At 39.2% G+C, this 22,319-nt stretch overlaps 1 protein-coding gene across 1 annotated transcript in view; it reads right to left on the bottom strand.

Moving 5' to 3' along the window:
* The window catches only part of DOCK4 (dedicator of cytokinesis 4), a 405,568-nt gene that overhangs the window by 167,429 nt on the left and 215,820 nt on the right, over positions 1-22,319 (bottom strand). The window contains exons 9-12 of the mRNA XM_045511159.2: positions 20,400-20,481; positions 19,792-19,852; positions 15,800-15,932; positions 12,828-12,916 (exon numbers count right to left, since the gene is read on the bottom strand). Coding sequence (XP_045367115.2) covers positions 12,828-12,916; positions 15,800-15,932; positions 19,792-19,852; positions 20,400-20,481 — 365 coding nt within the window. The remainder of the gene's footprint in view (positions 1-12,827; positions 12,917-15,799; positions 15,933-19,791; positions 19,853-20,399; positions 20,482-22,319) is intronic.

Genomic DNA, 22,319 nt, shown 5'->3' with positions numbered 1-22,319 from the left:
AAAGACATGTCTTTGCCCTTTTTTTATTTTTTGGTTTGTTTGTTTTGTAAATCACTGTGGTCTTCTGAGTCCCAGTAAAACTACTGAAGGCTGTATTGTTAGTTGGGTTTCTAACCCAACTAACTGCCCCACAAAGACAGGCATTTCTGGGGTATGCACACTGATGGCATCACAACTCTATGCAGTTACTAGTACCATAATCCAAACAGGGGTTCCAAGTGGAATGTAGGGAGAGACAGGGAAGGGAGGCTGGGCCAGACCCTGGAAGCCTGTCTCCCAATAATGTTAGGGGGAGCTGTCGTCAGAAGAGATGAACCAATAAAACCTAAAATGGGGAATGAGACCAAGAGATTTTTATTTGAGAAAAAGGATTCTGACAGTACAATAGAGGAAGAGTTGGCAGGACACATATTATGGATAAATGTAACAGTCACGGTGGGAATCAGTGAGGGATTCAACTGGATACCACAGGAGATTACAGAGGATGAGAAGAGACTTCAGCAGTTATCTTGAGCACACAGAGATTATGCAAGTAAACCTACATCTAAAATCCATCTCTTCCACTCAATCCCCAAGCAATTTCTTCATTTTTTTCCCATTTTTATTGATACTGCAGTTCTGAATCTTCAGGCTCCAAACCTTACAAAAATCTTTGATTTCTTTGTCTTTGATGTCCTCAATAACCTGTTCTAGGTGGTGCTAATTTTTCCTCCAAAATGACCATCTAAGCTGCTTTTAATTTTGTTAATGTAGCAAAATCCACAAAAAAAAAAGCCCCTATTCTCCCTTAATAATCCCATTTCTAAGGTGCTATTTTTAAAGACATACTCCAAAATACAGGAGATGTTCCTCCCACTACTACTTATCAATGTGAAAAACTTAAAAACATTTAAAAGGACGGATAAATTAGTTTAGGATTAACAGACTCAAAATACTATGTACAAAATAACTAAACAACTAGGTTCTACTGTACAGCATAAGGAACTATATTCAATAGCTTGTAATAACCTATAATGAAAAAGAATATATATATGTATAACTGAATCACCATGCTGCACACCAGAAACTAACACAACATTTGTAAACCAACTATACTTTCAAAAAAAAAACAAAAAACAAAAAAAAAAAAAACAGTCCAACAGTAAGGGCTGGATACATAAATTAGTACCTTAGATCTCAAAACCAGGAAAGATAATGCAACCTCCTTGGACTCAGTAAATTTTTCATCTTCTAACTTTCCCCCCCATTTGATACTAGGAAAGCAAAGAAACAAACTTGAGGCAAACATCTGATAACTGTGTTTCTTATTCATTCATGAAATAGACATTTATTGAGTGTCTGCATTGGGCATTTTGAAATTTAACTAGATTTTTAAAATTTAACTAGATTTAAAATTTTCAAAAGTAGTACATGCGTATGTTAAACTGTACAAAAGGTTCTATTATGAAAGGAATGGTACTTCCCTACCTCAGTTACTGAGTTCTATTTTCTAGAACTAATCAATGTTTACAACTTCTTGAGTATCCTACCATAGTTTTCCTCTTTTTATTGTGATAACTATTATGAAGAAAATAAGCCAGAGATTGAGATAAAGATAATAAAGGATAAGTGATTATAGAAGACATTTCTGAAAGAGTAACAGTCAAGCTTGGAAAGAAAAAAAAAAAAGCAATACAAAAAAAATGAGGAGACTATGCTCCAGGCGACGAAAAGGGCATGTGCAAAGGTCCTGCAACAGGAAAGAGCTTGGGGTGATGGAGAAACTGGAAGAAGGCCATGGTGCCTGAAGCAAGCAGAGTCAAACGAGGCTGGAGGGGAGGCCAGAAAGATAGGCAGCAGTCATGGAAGCTGCAGTAGTTACTCTTATTCTAAAGGCAACAAGAAGCCACTGGAGAATTGTAAGTGAAAAAAACATGAACGTATTCTTAGTGTTGCCTGAAAAATGGGATCAGAAAGAGGAAGAATGAAAATGATGAGCCCACTTAGTCAGTGAGCTGCTTGGATGTTTAGATTAATGTTTTCATTGAATTTGTAAAGTTTTCTCTCTAAATATGTTTCCTGCTCCTTTCTCTCTCTCTGGTACTCCCATTTTATATATGTTGATGCAGTTGATGGGACTTTTCTGAGGTTCTCTTCATTTTCCTTCAGTCTTTTCTCAGAAAAACCTCTCTTTACTCCAAAGCCACCACTGTTTTCAAGAGTTCCTACAAGTTTAAATTTCAGACTCTGTTTCGAATAAAGTCATTTTCTTTCAGGAGAGCTTCTGAGTCTTCTCTCCTTACTGACTGCCTTTCCTCTGGGCCAAATCACTGACCCGCTGTTCTACAGCCAGAGGTGGGTACAGTGGTCCACTCTTTATTTAAAGTGACATCTCTGCTTTATGAGCACGTGCTGGGCTGGGGCAGTAACCTCTGGGCTTCTCAACCTGCCTTTCCTCATGTGGAGCCTCCATCTAATGAGTGAGCAGGGTCAACGGTGATTGATGCCTCAATTCTCTCGGCTTGCTGCCTCTGGAACAGAGCCTCTGCCTGGTGAGTGGGGGTTTAGTGGAAGCAGGGAGCCCCCAACATCTTAGCCACTTTGGCCAGGAATTTAGCCTCTGCAACTCAGAACTAATGGAGATGAGAAGTACTAGAAGCCTTCAGCTCTTGGTCAGATCAAGTATCTTTTGACTGACAGCTGAGGGGAGAAGGATCCCCATCTTCTTGGCCACACGTGCCCAGAGCAGAACTTCCATCCTGCTGAGCAAGGGCAGGTGGGAGGGAGGACGTGGGCTGTGGCACAAGGGTCACCAATTCTCTCTTCTTATCAAGGTTTAGTACTTTTCATTTTTTAATGGAGGTACTGGGGATTGAACCCAGGACCTCGAGCATGCTAATCACATGCTCTACCACTGAGCTATTTCCTACCTCTGAATTATTATTTTTAAATAAGTATGTCTTCATCTGCTGTATGCTCTTAAGAAAATTTTTAGACTTTAATGCTTTTTAAAAAATATGATCTTAACCAGTTATAGCTGTGCCAGTTTGGTGTGGGTCCGTGCAGCCACTCATGTGGCTGTTCTGCAGCAAAACTTTAAAAACACTATTTCTTGACAGTACTTGCATACTTTGAGTTTGGAAGGAAGGAAGGGGCTAAGGGTAAAACATCACTGCTAGGACTTCCAAACTTGAACCACAAAATTATGAGGTGTCATGAGATGTCAGCAAAACTTCCTAAAAATGATATTATTAGGTTATCTCATAAATGCATCTTTAGTAATTTCCACTCATTTCTGAAATCCTAAGACCTCATTATTACCAGAGAAAGAATATTTACCTCTCTTCCTTTCTATGTGCTTGATTTACAAAACTGGCATCAGAGTTTTATTTCAAGTCCTAGAATATTATATTATATGTTGTGTCTATAAGGTGAGATAATTGACTTTTAGAATAAAACACTAGAAGCATTTATTACTTTCAGGGGTACATCCTCGCTGCATCAAGCAGTAAAACTCTAATGGGGCTGGCGAAGTGTTTACACAGGGAGATCACAGACAGGGTCTCAGGGCCACTGGAGCAGAGGGAAGAAGGGAAGCCAAACGTCTAGGATGAGTGGTGTCAGTGAGACAATGCTGTTGGAAAATGAGTCAGCTGAGCAAAAGCCAGAAGCATTCAGAAGAGCCTAGTGTGCAGAAATGGGCCAGGCTGGAAGAAGAAATAAAATGGGGGCCGTGACAGTACCACATGCCTCTAAAAGGTGTGTTCTTTATGTGATAGACGGGGCCTGGTTGCTCAAAGCCTCTACCCAGCAGGACCAGATTATCCAAAAGACATCTGTCCTTTAACATTGGCACATTGTAAACCTAGACACTTGTGGCATTAACGTTGCAAATGCTCAAATTTGGGGATGCAGCTCTTCTTTCAGATGCACTTTCAAAGCCAATTTAAAGTGAAACAAAACAAAACAAACAAACAAAAAAACAAACCTCTCTCCTTTCTAAAAGTCACACATTAATTTTCTGAGTTTCAGCCAGTACTATTCAATTTGTGAATATGCTGATTGTTGACCACTTCCTTAGACAGACTGATGAAATAAAATTTCATATTTTTATCCACTGTTCCTTGCATTAGTCAATGGTGACTGAGCCTCAGATAAAATGGTGATGAGGTGACTTGAAACAACTGACCAAATACATAGTCCTGTAAGAACAATGACTGTCAGAGTGTAACTCTAGACATGGGGAAGGAGCAACAAGAGAGAACCATTTTCTGGACCATAAAAGACCAGTAAAATAGGTGGTCCAGAGGCTTTTGGCCACTGTGAGCAGGGCCTAGTCCACACTCAACAGCTCCTCAATGAAATCTTTGCCTTGAGCATTCCTAGCACCATGGGACAAACTGGTCACAAAATGCCTCTCAAATCTTGGTCTAAATTGAGACCTAAAGGAGAGGGATTATAGAATAAAGCATGTTGCCCACCATCCAGTTCTACAAGAATCAAGCCATTGGCCACTGCAGTCACTGGTCTACAGTACAAGGCGGAGATCAGGATGAGGCACTCTGTACTCTGGGAAAACTGACATAACTGGCCCTCAGATAGCGAGATACTTTCATGAGAAATTTTTTATGAACCTGACTCCCTCCATCTTCCCCTATTTAGAAAAGCACTACTCCGTTCCTAGTGACTAGCAGCAACCCTCTACTGAGACGTGTGCCTGACTGCACATACCCCCTTCACCAAAATCATATATATCTATCTCCTCCTTTACCTCTTTGGAACAAAATCCTCTGAAAGACTGTCTCCCAGGTTATAATCCTCAGTTTGGCCTGACTAAAATTTCCATTCCTTTCTTAGATTGACTATTGATTACTTTTCCCTTGACAAACTTAACTCTTAAAGGACACAAATTTGACACCATGGGGGATAAATCAAAGAATCTGACTACAGGCTCACCTTCTAAGGATCACTTCCCTGAGATCTTTGTTACCCTATTCATTGGGATGCCTGTGTTCTAACATATAAAAGGTATGATAAGTATCAGCAAATAATCTTGTGATTGTAACTGCTAGTTTACAGATTTGCTATTTCAAAGCTTTGGGAAAGCTTTTATGTTTTCTTTGAAGAAGTAGTTAACCCATGGCTAAGAGTTACAGAGAAAATATGATTGAAGTAACACATAGTAAGTTATGGAATGTCAAACTAAGGAACTTAAGAGACATCTGAAGTTGTTTACTTTCATTGAGTCTGAACCAGAAAAGAAATTTACTGACCAGAAATGAGAGATCCACGGGCATGTAGTGGAAGCTATGATTGCAGGAGTGGATGAGACCATTCAGAGGGAATTAACATTTTCTTTCGAACAAAGGAGAAATTTCACCTTAAGTTTCAATCCTTATCCTGATTTGGGGTGTCAACATTTCAGTGGTATACACTGAGGATTATGTCAAGGTTAAAAAGGTTTTTGTTTGTTTGCTTTTTACTTTAACTATTGAACTTGCAATTTTTTTCAAGATATGAAGCACATAGTAAGCCACTGGCTAAGAACTACTTTTTAAAAATGTGTATCAAGCATAGTATATACATGAATGGAATGTAATATCTGATTACTTTAATTTATTGAAATACTTGCTGTTAACCGCAAATTTTTTCTACATAGCAAATCTTCCGAACAGTATTGTTAGTGATTATATCTAAATTAGCAAAATATAAGTAATTTAGAGGAAAAAAAAATTAGGCTCTAATTACTACTCCCATTAGCTTACAATTTGAGTTTGCAGTTTTTTTCTAAGTACCGCATGAAACTTTAAAAATACCTTTAAAGCACTGTTTAATATCATATTTTGATCTGTATTTTTTTTGTCCACTGCCATTAAGAAAGAATGGTTTAGATTAAAGGAAACTAAAAAAAATATGACAACTGCATTGGCTATACAATCTGGGGTTTTTTTTTTTGTTATAAAGGACATTGAGAAAACTGTCAAAATCTGAGTAAGATCTGTAGATGAGATAAGAGTATTATGTCAATGTTAACTTCCTGATTTTGATCACTGGACTGTGGTTACGTTGCCACGACCTGGAGTAAGCGGGAGCAGAGAGAAATCATTCCTGCAATTTGTTCTCAAAAAGTTTAGGTGGGAAAAAAATGTATGTATGTGTGATATGTATGTATGAATGTGCATATGTGTGTGTGTGTGTGTATACAGGGTGTGAAGAAAAATACTGCAAACCATATCAGTAAACAAAGAATGCTGAAACCATCAAGTCATCAGCGGCTGCCGCCACCCCCCACAGTGAAGACAAGCCTGCAGTCCAGCCTCTGCAGCCACTCACAATGATGCACCCTGAGGGGACTCAGAATAATAAAGGACAAGATACTGGCCCTAGATAGCTAGGTGCTTGTCAAAGGAATGAATTCAATAAGCCCAAATGTTTGCTCCCTCCCACACAAAGAAAAGCACTAAATTCTTCATCTTGAGATGCCTGGTTTTCTTTAGATAACGAGTAATCTTTTATTGTTCCAACTACCTGGTCTTTGTTGTTAAGCTCCTATATATCCTAGCTCCTCCCCTACCTCTTTGGAGCAGTCCCTCAGAGCCATCTGAGAGGCTGTCATCCCGGCCATATAAAACATAACTCAACTTTTAGGCTGAGCATTTATTTCAGTGGACAAGGGGCACTGATGCAGTCCTTAGGAATTACAGCAATTCAGTAATATTAACTATACAGAATCCACACCTACATATTATACATATATATGAAATGCATGTATGTGTGTGTATACAAAGAAAAAGTAAGATAAAACAAATGCAGTAAAATGTTAACCTTTGAGAATTAGAAATTCCTTGTACTATTCTTGCAACTTCTCTGAAAGTAACATTTATTAATCATTAAGAACTTCAAAAGAATAAAAAAGAGAGCATAGTTTAATGTTAGGAAATTCCAAAATGAGCAAAAAGGTCAGATACTGTATGTCCAGCCAATAGATGGTGCCTATAAGTACTGAAAGGGAGCAGGACCCTGTGGGCTCTCCCTGATACAAATCCTTTCTGTCTCCCATTTCTCTTTTGTAGGAAATAGGCTTCAAGCAGCCTCCTTGACTTTCCCTGAGTTCCAAAGTGCAGATTCAAACAGTTACTAACCAGGGAAGGGACAGAATAAAGAAAACAGGGAGGAGCAGCGGAGAAACAATAGTGCAGCCCTGGGGTAGGGTCCTGGTTCCTCCTCAGGAAATATACATGACAATATTTTTAAGTTTGTCTACAGGAACTAAGGTCCCCCAACCCCTGCCTCGTGTTTTTTGGCTGACCAGAATCTTCAGAGACGGTGTTCTGGGGGAACACTCAGTCTACCAGATCGCAGGCATTCTCATTAAAAGCAACCTTCCCTTTGGTTACCAAAGCTGTTGCCCCCAGAATCCACACCCCTGCCCCTTCCTGGAATAGAAACCAATTACTTTTATCTAAGTCTCAGGAGGCAGCTGCAAAGAAGAAACTAGAGCTGGATTAGAATCAAGATGCTAGAGGATTTGCCTTCCAGGGGAACTTGAGCCTCATTATATGCTCAATGTAATGCATCAACATGCTAAATGACACACTCACAAGTACCATGACAGTTGATGACTGCCATGACAACAACCGGGAAAGCCCATACAAGGACTGATTGGCTCCATCACACCTGGAAGGAGGACACGATGGCAGAAGTCACTGAAAAATCCACGTGGCCTGATCCAAGCTGGAGCTGTCTCTACCTGCCATCTAGGCTGCTGGCTCCTTGCTCAAGTGCTTCTTTTCCTTGCTTGAGTATTTTTCTTTCCTTCTCCCTGCTTGGGCACTTTCCTTCCATTTCCCCATTGAGCAATAAAGTAGCTGTTCACTTTGTCCCTCTGTCTATGCTGTGCGAAGGATAGCTGTTGGCAAGGACCCACGCTTTGGTGGGCTTCCTAATTTAAGGGGTCCCTCTATCTGCTAACAGTATCACTTTTCTTTAAACAATATTAGAAAGCAAAGTTTCTAAATGCGACATTAAAAAATGAGGAGCTTTGATAAAACCTTTAAGAATTACACCAGTTCAGTAAGACTGCATTAGACAACAACAGGGGATGACATGGCTATGTGAGGACAGAATGTTCAACACCCCAAATGCTATCTAACTCTCAAAGCCTCCCTTCACCCCAGCCAAATACAACACCATTTACCTCCTGCCCAGGGTTAAACTGCCTACTTTGTACACGTGAGCTCTGTATCTAGGCAATTCCTATTAACTTTCCGTAGAGGTTAAAACATACAGTTGGCAAGAATGCAACCACAACATTCATCTTACTAAGTCAAAAATAAGATTGTAGAAACTGACCTGATTAGCAAATATGATTTCTTCTAGTTGTAAGCTACATGAGCAAACTACAGGAAATAGGATTTCATAAATACACAGATAATAAGAAAAGATTCCTAAGTTTCTCTCAGGACACACTTAACCAGAGCCAATGATTTTTACGTAACTTATTTCAAGTCATAGAACTCAATTTGTCTCAGTAAATCATATTGGCTCAGTCTTATTTCACATTCCTAGAATTCAACTGCTAATATCTATCAGAGGTGACGTTTACAATAACCATTTGTTCAACAAATCTAAACCGGGCTTACTTTAATGGCTATTTTTAGAAGGTCAAATTCTCACAATATTATTTTTGGATTTTAAAATTCCCACAGAGTGCAACTTTGGAAATGTCGAATTACCCAACCGAACTAGATCTGTCCATACAGAAATGTTAATTCCATTATATTTGTACCTTTATAAGTTAAATGGATCACAAAACTTTCTCCAAGTTTCTAAACTCAACAAAGATAGCGGTTAATGTACCTTTGCAACGTTAAGTCTTAGGTTAGGGGGAAAAAAACGCAGTTAACGAGACAAATTCTTTTGTCTATTAAACAGACAAAATTACAACTCCAAGAGATAGGAGGACATCAATGAAGCATAAAGGGCCTGGAAATTAGTTGGTAGAATTTGATTCTAAAACTAATTTTAAAGTTATTCTTTCTTTCTTTCTTTTTTTAGTACAATAACCAAGGGATAACAGGAGAAAAGCAGAGAAAGAACAATACTTTGTTGTGTGAACTCAATTCTCTTGAAAACATTTGGCTGCACTGCTTCCATTTAATCAACTGCTCCATGGTCCAAGGAGAAAACGGTGGAAGTCAGCCTATCTAACCATGGTGAGAGTTTCAACATTAGATACCCCGATTTCTGACTTCAATTTTATACACCCTTCCTTCCCCTACTATTTTTAAGTAAGTTATTAGATGCCTCCCTTCCAATAATAAAGCCAAACAGCCCCTGGAAATCTGTTTTTATACCTGTCTTCCCTCTAGATGGGGAATGGATCAAGGTGACAAGACTGACAAGCCCACCAAGACTGAAGGGCAGAAACGTAAATGGAAAGAGTAAAGGACTTACTTATTCATTTTTAAAAGTTCCTTCCTGAGATTTCTCCCTCTGGAGCAGTATTTTGGAGTGATGAGGCTTAGGGTTGGGTTTGCCTTGCCTAGAGGGAACTCAAGGGATCAGGAGGGGAAGAAAGGAATAGAAGGCATGGAGATGCTGGCTGCGTTCAGCTGGCTGGGACTCGGGCTTAAAAGGAGGATGGAGAGGGGTAGGTCATTAGGACAGGAGAGCAGACAGGGCCTTACAGCAAAAGCCAAGTATAAAGAGTATACATTCGGCTGCCTAGGAATCTAAGTGTCATGGTAGGCAGCAAAATGGAGGATGGAGTCTTCCAAAAGGAGGGGAAACCCTTTAGACAGAGCTCTATGGTATAAAGGTTTCTTTCACTCATTCCAAAGATGCAACACGTGGTTTTTCATTTCAGTACAATGGCTGTAGCCAGAACAGGTAACAGTCAGGGAATTAGGTGGTTTGGATCTTACTTTCTGGAAGCCTCACTCAGGACTCTGTGAAGAATAAGTGGTCAGTTGGTCAATAAAATTGACAAAGTACATGGAACATGTGGAGCACCTAAGCACCCAGGAAACTTCCCAAGGTTACGGAATGTGCCACCCTCCCTCCCTGGAGTTAGTCTATGTAGTCAGAAGGAAGACCTAGGAAGAGATGTTAGCAGTCAACTAGCAGAGATGAGATGGAAGAGACACAGAGTAACAAGGGTCAGTTCAATGATTCAACTTATCAATAATCCAACTGCATTATTCTCAAAGTCTTCATTAAGAAGATCAAATCAGGATCCATTTTGAGAAAACAAAACAAGGTGACCCAACTTAAGAGGAGGGCATAGAATATTCCAGATGATGATTCCAAAGTGAATAAACAATGGTAAGAGCTAACATTAAATACATACTTATTGTGTATCAGGTGCTTTGCATACATTTTCTCTTTCAATCCTTCCAATAACCCTTAGAGCATGATACTACTAGCCCCAGTAAAACCGGATTCAAACGTAGGACATCCTACTTCCAGAGGCAAAGCTCTTAGAGGCTATACTCTCTAAGAGATGACTCCCAGCTGTAATCAGAGAGAAATTTGTGGTTTGTCTTGACTGGAACCCTGACCTCACGGGATACAGGGTCAGTTATGTTAGAAATCTACCTGGAGGTACAAATCAAAGACTCTCATTGAGTACCTCACCATGAATCAAGAGGCAACTGGGTGTCACCTCAGTCTGGACAATGATATATTCAAATGACTCAATGACAGAAGAATTTTAAGGCTGAAAAGAGGAAAGGCGTTGGAGTTGACAAGGAGTTTGGAAAGAAGTATATCAGAGGAGGCCAACACACTGGCTTAGTCAAGACTGCATCTATGATCGTAAGGATGGAAGGGAATACATGGAAAAAATCAGAAGTTCAGAGTTAGCTTTATATTTGTTTATTCACATAGGAGGCAAATGCAAGTAAATTAATAGTAATGGGACCCCTGGGGAGAAGAAAAAAGACACACCAACGCTATAGACATCTCTGCCCAGTTAGTAGGCAGAAGGAAAGGAGCAAGGCATAATGAATGATTCTGAAGCTTCACAAGAACTTAAAAAGAAAATTCTTTAAACTGAGTCTAGAGCAGCACTGCCTAATAGAACTATAATATGAGCCTCCCATGAAATAAAAGATCGTCTCGTAGCCATGTTATAAAGTAAAAAGAAACAAAATCAACTTTAGTAATATATTTTATTTAACCCAAACATCCACCATGTTATCTTTGAACATATAATCAATATGAAAATTAAGGGGATATTTTACATTCATTTTACTGTATCAAACCTTCGAAATCTAGTACGTATTTTATGATTACCGCACACCTAAATCCCAGTGATGTACCAGCCTCATAGCTAATGTTCAACAGCCACAGTGGCTGGTGCCTATCAAACTGGACAGCCCAGGTACAGAAGACATTCAAAAATAAAGGCATAAGGCATAAGAAACACCAAAAGGTGTGAACAAAACTACTGGATTTGGCTAGAAGTTTGCCAATGAATTTAGCAAGGTAAGTTTAAAAAAGTAGTAGCTCTACCATCTTACTGACGGTCCATTTAAACTAAACCATTTGGCCCACTCACAGTGTTATCATAATTCTCTTACAGAAAAAGTAAAGACAGGCGTGCACAGCACAATTTCTGAAGTATTCTTATTCCTTTACGTTGTATTCCACTACTAAAATCCCCTGGTCCTTCAGAGACTCTGCCTTCCATACTAAGTGCAAGTCTTTTGGTTATCTCATGGTCGACGTAGGACTTCGTATGAATCAAATAAAAGCTAAGTGACCTCCTCAACTGTTGGGAGAGGGAAAAGAAAACTGACCTCACCATTCACTGTGGCCTGGAGCACCAGCACAAGTGTCAGCTGTGGATACTTATGGCTCTCACTGAACAGAACCACAAAGTTTCTGTCTGCAGTGACTTTTTCTTTGTGGGTTGTTTTTGCCTGGCAAGATGTGCACAGGCCTCCAAAAAAGATGGTCTGAATTTACACTCTGGTTCTTCTAATTGCCAGGCAAGCTGGGCTATAACACAAATATCTATGACAAGGTACTTTAAAAAAAATCAGTTATAAAAAACAATGCATTGTTTAAATAATGGCTTACTTAATTTGAAGTTTCTATATATAAATTAAAGCACACAACTGTAGTTTGTTTTGCTTCAATGTGGGTCTGATAGGGAACAAACAATATTCACTAAGTTTCGTCTACTGACTAAAACTAAAGAAGTCACTCTATATACTATATAATCTAGATGTGCTATGTAATACAGTCTATAGTATATTACTAATATAAGGCTATGTGCCACATAACATATATAATCTATACTGCTATATTATATTTCAGTTCTTGCTGAAGAAACATGCATATGTTTTCCTCTACATAACACTACACTCAACATCACACTCTTTCTTAGCCATTTCCAATATGTGAAGCTGCATATTCTCCAGTACAATAAAGTTACTTGCAGCTAGAGGCGTGAAGCTTGTTTTTCCTGGATCTTTGTTGACAGATTTCTGTTCATCAAGCCTATTCCACACAATAGTCATAAATCCGGGCATATCTGTCATTTAGTTTTTAGCAATCAGTTAATAACTTGGAGGTCTCAAGACTTGGCACTATGGAACAAATTCAGATACTCTGCCTTGATTCAAACCAAGACAGAATATATTTTCAAAACAGAATATATATTTTTAGACAGTTATAGTCACAAGCCTATCATAGAATAGAGGTATGTACTAGAATGCTGACCGAGCATTTTTAGGGGGTGAAGAGACAGAAAACCAAAGGGCTCATCATATTATTCTTACACAGACAAAAGAAAATTCCTGAAATGAAAAGCAGGAGTCAGCCAGTCCCACACTCACCTGCATTGGATCCAGTCAAATTATAACGCGCATTCAACTTCTTGATGATGTTTTCATGGATTTGGTACCACTCACTCTCCGTGTTACACCTATGAAAACACAACCACTTTGTTACGCTTTGATGATGGCCTTAAAGCACCCCTGCCCTTTCTGTTATATCCGCTATAATATACCTCCTTAAACCTTCCTGGAATCCTCAACAATACACTGCAATGGACTGTAAGTTTTGGCATAGTTCCCCCAAGATGAGCAGGAATGATCTTTACTGATAATGCATGACCAACCACTTCATGCCAGAAGTGGCTGAAGGTTATTTTTGAACCAGTTAACAGCAGGATACCAAACAGAGCGCTAAATCTCAGAAGGCTGAAAAATTAAGGTGAAATGAAACCATCCCACCTGTCCAGCTGAAAGATACCAAATTGCCATTTAGTACATTCTGCCTCCAGTTTTCTTATTTCAACTCAGTGGGGAAGGAAGAAAGGTGGCTTGCTTCCTATTAGATAGTTAAGTGACTCCAGAATTCATGCTTTTAACCTACACACCTCCAAATAACACAAGAGCCCTGAAAGCATGTGACTGACATATCTCACAGTCTCAGATGAGGTGTATGTTACTGGTCTCTGAGTTCCAGATGGGCTAGGGATTTGGTCACCTTCACAAATAGAATGTCCTTCCAAACTGTTCCTAATGGGCACTTCCCTAAACTGTTTTACTAAATTCATAGCTTCTTCTTAACCTACAATGATGGCTTTGATTGGCTAGCATTCTTCCTGTAAGAGCTTCCTAACTTGAGAAACTGGTATTTTTAAGGGATCTCTCTTGCAGCAAGAATAACCCAAACCTTTATTTGATGCTTACAGGGGGAAAAAAAAAAAAGACAGTAACAAAACAGACAATACTGCAAAGAGAGGTACAATTTATTTTTATGAGTGAGTGTCTCTCATAGGCAGAGCTAGAATTCATGAGTCTTGCTGTGCTGGCTGTATGATCAAAGAGGAACCAAGGAATTTAGAGTCCCTCAGTTTTCTCAGTGGCCAGGTGAATCTAACAGTCACTTCCCACACCTGGAAAGACCACTTTATGAAACAATGAGATTGCGTTTGTGAGAAATTTTAGTTTTCTTAAAAAGCAATGCCACCTGGCAGCACCATCCTCCCATTACTCGATGGTGGTGTGAAATCCCACCTGGAAACATACAACCTGGTAACAAGAAAGCTCAGGTTCTGAGTCAGACAGTCCTGACTTCACATCTGGTTCCTGTTCTGATTAGCCAGGTGACTTTGGGCCTCATTGAGCATCTTTGCTCAGTGGAGGAAAATGGGGAAACAGCATCTGTTTCATGGGTTTGTCACGAGGACAAAGTGACATGATGCATGCTAAATACTTCACCTGGTTCCTCGCACATGGAAGCACACAGTAAATGGTGCCTATTACCATCAGTATTATTGCAAATAAATGACATTTTATGTTCGCAAGTTTAGAGAGGGGATTATCATGGATTTAAACCTGACTATGTGATCAAAGGAGTAGCAAGTTTTACTACCCACTAGTTTCACCAGAAGTTTTCAAGTTTAAAATCAAAGTCACGGATTTTAACCCTCTCAAAAGAGATAGAGAGTTTCTGGTCCTAAACCACAGGCTATAAGCAAATCTTTGTCAACTAATTAGCAAATGTGTGACATAGGTCCCAGGGGCAGTGGGTAGAGGATGGATAAATCCATGAAATCCTGCAGCTGTGGTCAAAAAGCAATTTGAAGTGTGTGGCCCACAGGCAGTGGGCCACGTGTGTTATGCATATGGAAAAACAGTCGGCACTGTACTGGATACATCAACTCCACATCCGGAACAGAAAATTAAAGTAAGCTCCCTCTCAGAGGTGGTCAGCAGCCTAGTCCTCAAATCAGGACTGTGGAAACCCGGTCCTTCATTCTCTAACCCCCTTGGGTCTGCTCTGAGGACATCACTGTGTGTCAAATATCAATTTTCCATCTGCTGGGGAGGTGCTCAGGGTTGGGTGATACAAAATCATGTGCATTTTAAAAATCGTTTAAGTTAAGCTTTGGAATACATTAAGTGATTTTCTTAGCAGAGGGTTATGAGTTGAACTGTGTTTGCCCCTGCCCCCTTCCCCTCAACCCTCCAAAAGTAATGGACGTCCTAACCCGCATTCTGAGGAACTTATTTGGAAACAAGGTCTTTACAAAGTTAATCAAGTTAAGATCAGGTTTGTTAGGCTGGACCCTCACTCAACATTAACTATATCCTCATAAAACAGGGAAACATGGACGCAGAAGCAGGCACACACGCAAGGAGAAAGCCACCTGATGGTGAAGGCAGAGGTCAGCTGATGCACCCACAAGTCCCAAAACTCCAAAGACTGCCAGCAAGTCACCAGAAACCAGGAGAGAGAGGCAGGGGACAGGTTCTCCCTCACAGCCCTCAGAAGGAACCCATGGAGCCAACATCTTGATCTAGCATTTGTGGTCTCCAGAATTGAGACAATAAATCTCTGTTATTTAAGAATCCTTGTTTATGGTCCTTTGTGAGGACAGCCCTAGCAAACCAGTAAAACATTGAGTAGGAGGGAAATCACCTGAGCTGAGCTCCCTTTTCCTAATTCTCATTAATGTATATGAAAAACTATTTCCATTTTCCAAGAACAAATGAAGTCTCTAAGGGTAAAGACATGTTAGGATTTAAATTCATGTGAGATACTCTACACAGTGGACAATCCACCCAACTGTTGAACTGTCTTTAGGTTCTGATTTCATAACTCCTCTGACAGACAAATGGTGATCTGTGAGCCCACCCAAAACGGATCTACAGATTACTGAGTTTTTGAGAAATGGCTCATAATCTTAACCCTTCCCTTGCTCTCTTCCATTACCCACGAAAAGCAGCATTCACCAGGTAGGATCCACACGTGCCCCTGAGCCCACCCCAGCCTCCGCCACATGCAAGCTTCTTACATGTACACTTTCAGGATGAGGTCATCCTTTGTCTCTCCTGTCAGCAGATCGGCAATGCTAAGAACTGCACAGCCAAAGGGTCGTCGGTACTGAACACTACAGGCATTCTTTTTCTCTCCAGCACCCATTCGACCTGTTCGATTAAAAAGCACACATGGCCCAAGGAGCCATTTGATTAACCCATCTTAAAGAGAGACACATACAGCTACAAGATGGACTATACGAAATGTGAACAGGTGGTGGAAAGGACACAGGCTTGAGGCCACTGAAGACATTGCTTTGGTTCTGGACTCTCCCCTCCAACCATTGAGCTGTGTGACCTCAGGCACACAGCTCAAACTCTGGCCTTAGCTGCCAGCGGTAAAACATGAAGACTGGCGCTGAGCCCATGTTGGGGTACCCTCCACAGAGCATTCATGGTACCTTGTTAGGGCCACCCTGGCAAACTAATAATTCATTAAATAGGAGGGAAATCACCTGACTTGAGCCTTCTTTTTCTAATTCTAATTAATGTGTATGGGAAAACTATTTCCTTTTTCCAAGAACAAATGAACTCTCTGTTCACATCAAAAAAGGCAGTAATGATGTCTATTTCATTTTCTATTTTAAAAAATTTCCACACACAAAAAAAGTGATTTCACTTACTTCACCTCTGAAAGGAAGCAGTTTGAGATTTCCTCCCTGAAGGTATGTAGCAAGTCAGCCTGGGGAATCAAATGAGCAAGCTCTTTCCTGACTCAGTACTCAGGCTGAACTCTCCTGAGGTGATTTCTATTCTGACACAGTTTCAAGTTGTTTCAATTGTACATATTTTTAAACGTGTTGTTGAGATACTATTTTAACTTATTATTGTATTTAATTACCAATGGATTCTTCAAAAGACAGAAAAGCACAGGGGAGCTCGAACAGAACAGGTTAATATGAGGAAAAATAATGAAAAAAGTCTGCAGCTCTGTTTCCAGATGCTTAGTAACAGATCCATAAGTTGTTTTCATCTGAGTGAAATTCTCCTATAGCACATCTGGGTGATTCCAGCTCCTCCAAATGCAAAGTTAAATAGAAAAGAAAGGGGCGACAGTATCCAATTTGGCCTTCATTCTTCAGTAATAATGGAAAATTGTCTCTGCAATACATCATTTTCAGAGAAATGCTTACAAGTAGAACCTGGAATACCACTTAAGGTGGTAAAAAGCTCAAAAGAAACCAGTAAGAAAGAGGGACTTCGTTTTTGAACGACTGGTGTATGATGGCCTTGAAATGTACTTTCTTGGATGATGTCTCGTCATCACTGATATATTGTTAATATATTGGTTAACAGGCCTAAGGATAATACAAACGCTGAGTTAGAATGGGATGGCTGTTGTAAGACGAGCTGAGAGGGCTCCTGTGAGGTCGGGGCTGGGCTTTACTGGGTGACGTGATGGGTTTCGTGGGTCATTAGGTACTACCACGCAGGTAAGGGCTTACTAATTGGATGAATATGTAAACTTGAATAAGGACTACTGTGAATTCAAGAATAGTAAGTAAAACAAGAATAATAAATGTAATCAAGGCTGTAGTAGGACTCATGCTTATTAGGGCTAGGGTTGCTCCTCCAGTTAAGTGAATTAGTAGATATCCTGCTGTAATATTAGCTGTTAGTCGTACAGCTAGGTTACTGGTTGGGTAAACAAGCCAGGAGTCGCGATAATTATTAATATAGTGATAAGAAGGATGGGTGTTCCTTGTGGTGGAAAATGGGTTAGAGATCTTTTGTTTTCTGGTGAAAGCTGGTATTGACTGTTCCTGCTCAGAAAGGGATAGCTATTACTAAACGTATTCAAAGTTGTGTGGTAGGTGTACATGAATGTGGTAAAAGATCTACTGGGTTTATTGGGCCAATAAATAAAATAAGTGATATAAGTATTAATGTTCAGGTCTGTCCTTTGTAGTTACAAATGGTCATTATTTATCTTGTTATAAGTTGAACTAATAACTGCTGAACAGAAATTATACAGTTATTAATGAATGAGGCAGGGAAACTATTTATTTCTCTTATTTTCCTCCCCTTCTTTCCAAGCAAGGATTCAGGCTTAAATTCTGAGGCAGCTGCTCTTACTGCCTCTGCAGCCAGTGAGGGTCAGTACCCTCTCCCTACTAAACATGGTACAAGGAACATTCTAGAAGAAGACAGAAGTATCTGTCCCTGTTAGACAGGAATCTTCTAGTCCTTAATTACACGGCAGGAGACTAAGTCTTCATCTTTCTTAGAGTTTCTTACCTGTGATCTTATGGGAGTGATCATCAGGCAAGTTTTTGCAGTAATGTCAGTAAAGATTTAATTTGACCAAAGCTCGAGGAAGGGGGGCAGGTAATTTGTGATTCAATATTCACTCTGATGGCTTAATGATCATATAACTCTTAGTAAAACACACAATCACTAATCAAATGCCAGGTATTTGAAAGGCAGCCTGTGATGGGTAATGTTACTGAAGTGGTTTCCTCAGCTGTAATCCTGGGAGTGAAGGACAGAGCGTCCTAAGTCATGGGTAAGCAGGTCGAGCTGTCACTCTGCCAGTTGTGTTTCTACCACCAAAACCCTATAGATACCTTTTTAAAAGTTCTGAAAGCTCAAGTGGTTTACTTTTTCTCTCAACACCATAGAAAATTATATTCAAATTTTAGCAATGTTTACACAAAGATATCCAAAACCACATTTTACATAAACAAGTGCCATTATAAATTTGGTTAATTTTTTTTAAAAAGCCACGAAGAATTACATAAACGACACCCCTGCCATCCTGGGAACAGAGAGGCTTTATCTCATAAACACATAGAAATGTGCATTCCAACTTTTCCAACATTTACAAGATTCTTTCCAATTTTTTCCCCACAGATTCATTTATAAAAAGATAATTAAAACCAAAAACTGTTTACTTTTTAATTTATTTCTATTGTCTTTCAAATATAAAAATAGGGTAAAATGAAATGGGTTTTCAGAACAGATTTCTATGAGAAAAAATATACAGAAAATCTATGCTGAAACGACACATTGTATCGTCTCTCTCAATGCACAATGTGGTTATCATGTGCATAAAATAAAAGACTATGAAAGAAAATATCACTGTGCAGGGTTGCCTGGTGAGATACTACCATGCTGCAGAAGTATTCCCCAGCAAGTAAAGTCGCACAGCTAACGAAGGAGTGGGAACCACCTGTTCATTAGTGGTTGGCTGGTTAACTTTAATAGAAAATGGTGTGGGCCACACCATTCATCCTTTTACCTCGTTCCTGTGCCATTAAATGCTTGCTTTTAGAGGCATAATATGTGTAAAAACTAGTGACCATATTCTGCCTCTGATAAGCAAGTTCACTAAAGAACACTCAAAGTGTGTTATGCAAGATGTTAATAAATGTTCCATTACATAAAAGTTTTTACAGTCAAATCAAAAAATTTGGAGAGAGCTAGGATCAACAAAGTTTAGAGAGACATTTTTATTTTTCCCTGTAGGACTTCTTAGACCCTTTAATAAGCTGATGAAATTATACAAGAGAAAAAATATATACGGCAGTGTTTCATAACCTTTTTCTTATAGCACTTTCTGTAATATTGCTCGGTAGCATTCTACACTTTGGAAAATGCCAACTGCTGTGAAGTTTTCATAAACCTGTAGGAAATCTAGTGCCTAAAAGTTTAATTTATGCTGTTAACAGAAATTAGAATTTAAAAAGACAAATACCAAGGTTTTAAATCAAATATGTCTAGGGAGTCCAATAAAACAAACTTAACAAACACAACAAACTAACTAATGACTTATATGGAAAGAGAACAAAATCTATTTATGGTGTTATGAGAGTTTGGGGAGATCAGGGAACAGTTCCCAAATTCTGCGATTCTTGGATTCAGATCTGCCTTTGACTTCTTTCTGATCCAGACAGCAAATAAATCACAACTACACAGAGACCTCTCAGCAATTCTCCCTGGTGTCTTCGCTAAGAAGTGGGGTACCTACCAATTCGGATGATGTGCACGGTGATGTAGATGTCCCTTCTGAGCTCGCTGCTACCCAAATCCTACCAAGAAACAACAGTCTGGTTATTTTAGAACTCATAGTTTATGCAGAAGCATTCAAAGGGCATAGCACATTATTTTCACAAATATCAGAAGAAAGACAAAGAGGAACACAGACATTCTTAATGGAATTTTTGTAGCAGAAGCATATCATTCAAACCTCATTCTAAAAACACTACTACAATCAACTTTACTGGAAGCCTACAGATGTCAAATAAGACTTAAAAGAAAAGACCATTTTATTTCAATGTCTCACTCACTCATTCTTTAAACACTTATTAAGTAGATACTAAATACCATATGCCATGCTGAGCCTATCACCACTGTGCTTTGGCCACAGGGCAACAGGCTCTAACACACACTCAAGGGACAAAGGTATGAGTAGGAATGGTGGTATTCAGGTTTCTGGGCACTACTATAATGTGTGTGTGTGTGATTTACAAAGTACAAGCACATTCACTATGTTCTTGCACAACAATTTGTTTCTCTTGAACAAGATAAAGTACTTAAGGAAGAATCTGCCTCCTGGATAAAACAAGATCCACTTACCACGAAGAGAGAGCAATGTCGTTCTGGTTTATCTGGGGCTTTGGGAAGCCCATTTCTGTTTAGTCTCAAGAAAAATCTCTCACTACAAGAGAAAAGAAGTTTAATAATTTGAAATTTATTTAATATTTAAGGACTCATCCTTCTTCTACCTGCCCTTCATTCTAAGAGTTCAAACTTTCTACGTCTTTCATCTGACATCAAAACTGCATGTGTAAATTCGGAAAGCGCTCAAGACGGTAAACATCTGCTTCACGTATGAGTAAACTGGGTAAGCAGCAAGTGCAAAAGCTGAAAATGTAAGTCTAAATGCAAACAAAAACTGACTTCTCCAAGAATAGGCTTCCACTTCAATGAGATCACTGTTACTATTTTAAAAGGTAGAAATAAGTACACTAAAAGAAAAAACTGTGACAGTGTGTTTTGTGTATTTGTACCTAAAAAGATTTATTTTCATGTTCTTGTCACAGCATTTAATTAACATCACATAAGAACACCATTCTGAGTGGTAACCATCTGCTAGAAGGCTTACTATTTTATATTTTATGCTCTTATAAACCTACAATCCAAAACACAAAAAGAGAGACCAAGAAATGAAACTTGAATTTTCTTTGGTTCCACAAAGGAACAGAAGAACTCACACTCCCTACAGAACTTGCATTTGAAATACAGAGCCACCCAGGTTTAAGGCACATGCAAATAATGCTGTTGATCAGCTATTAATTCAAATCAATAAATACACGTGGCCACCATTTATATTCAAGGTAATGTGTTACACTACTTATGTTCAAAAAAATAAAATGAATATCAACTTCCCAGCCATGCCCTCGACGCCCTCACCCTACCCTATCCCGGCCCCAGCCCCAGCCCTGGCCCCTGCAATTAATCTACCAGCTACCAGGAGCTTCTGAGTTTCAATGTCCTGGTGCCCATGACACAATCAAACGGCCGGCTGCCTCAGGCAGAGAACACACAGCCAACATACACAGAATGTGAAATTAGCATGTGGTGTGGCCTTGGTCAGTGTAGCTTCAGCCTAGGGAACAAGTAGGCAAAGGTGGGGCTAGGGCATTCATAAGGCTCAGAATCTTCCATGTCTCCATCCTTACTCATTACTTGGTACCTCCCTTAAATAACGGCTCCATGATCCAAAACCTCCCTTCTCCAATACAGGGGGAGAAATGAGAACCATAATCAGATCTCTAAGGAAGCATATGGATTTGAATTTATGGCTGTTTTGGAACATTTTTATTCTCTTCTGCCATCTAAATCTAGACAGATATATTTAACAGATTCAACTACCTGGCCTCTCTTGCCTTTTTCTTCTATTATGCCTATCCCTGACCTCTCATATGAGACAGGACAACCAATGCACATTTCTATGGGGTAATTTTCACACCTATTACCTATGTTTTGTTCCACAGAGCAATGACTGATGAGATGTGAATGAAGAAAATATAAACTGTTGCAAGGATTCTCAAATGAAGAATATAAAATTCCCCTATGGTTAGCAAAGGGGAAGGGGAGGGAAGGAATAAATTGGGAGTATGGGATTAACAGATGCACACTACTATATATAAAATGGTTAAACAACAAGGATTGACTGCATAGCCCAGGGAACTATATTCAGTATCTTATAATAAACTATAAAGGAAAAGAAAAATAAAATGCATCTGATAGTAAAAGAAATTTTTTTAAAAAAATAATCATGATTAATGATTAGATTAATTAGTATGTTCAAAAAATAAATGACAAGATAGTGAATTTCACCAGGGAACTGGAATATATAAAAGTGATCAAACGGAAATTCTAGAACTAGAAAATATAACAAACTGAGAATGCATCAGGTAAGTTTAATAGCAGATTACACAAAGTTAAAGAGAAGATTGGTAATCTGGAAGATAGATCTGTAGAAAACACCCA

The sequence above is a fragment of the Camelus bactrianus genome, chromosome 7, assembly GCF_048773025.1.
Source record: "Camelus bactrianus isolate YW-2024 breed Bactrian camel chromosome 7, ASM4877302v1, whole genome shotgun sequence".
In the NCBI taxonomy this organism is placed as follows: Eukaryota; Metazoa; Chordata; class Mammalia; order Artiodactyla; family Camelidae; genus Camelus; species Camelus bactrianus.
Note: the sequence above shows the minus strand (reverse complement) of the source record. Positions and strands in the feature narration are given on the sequence as shown.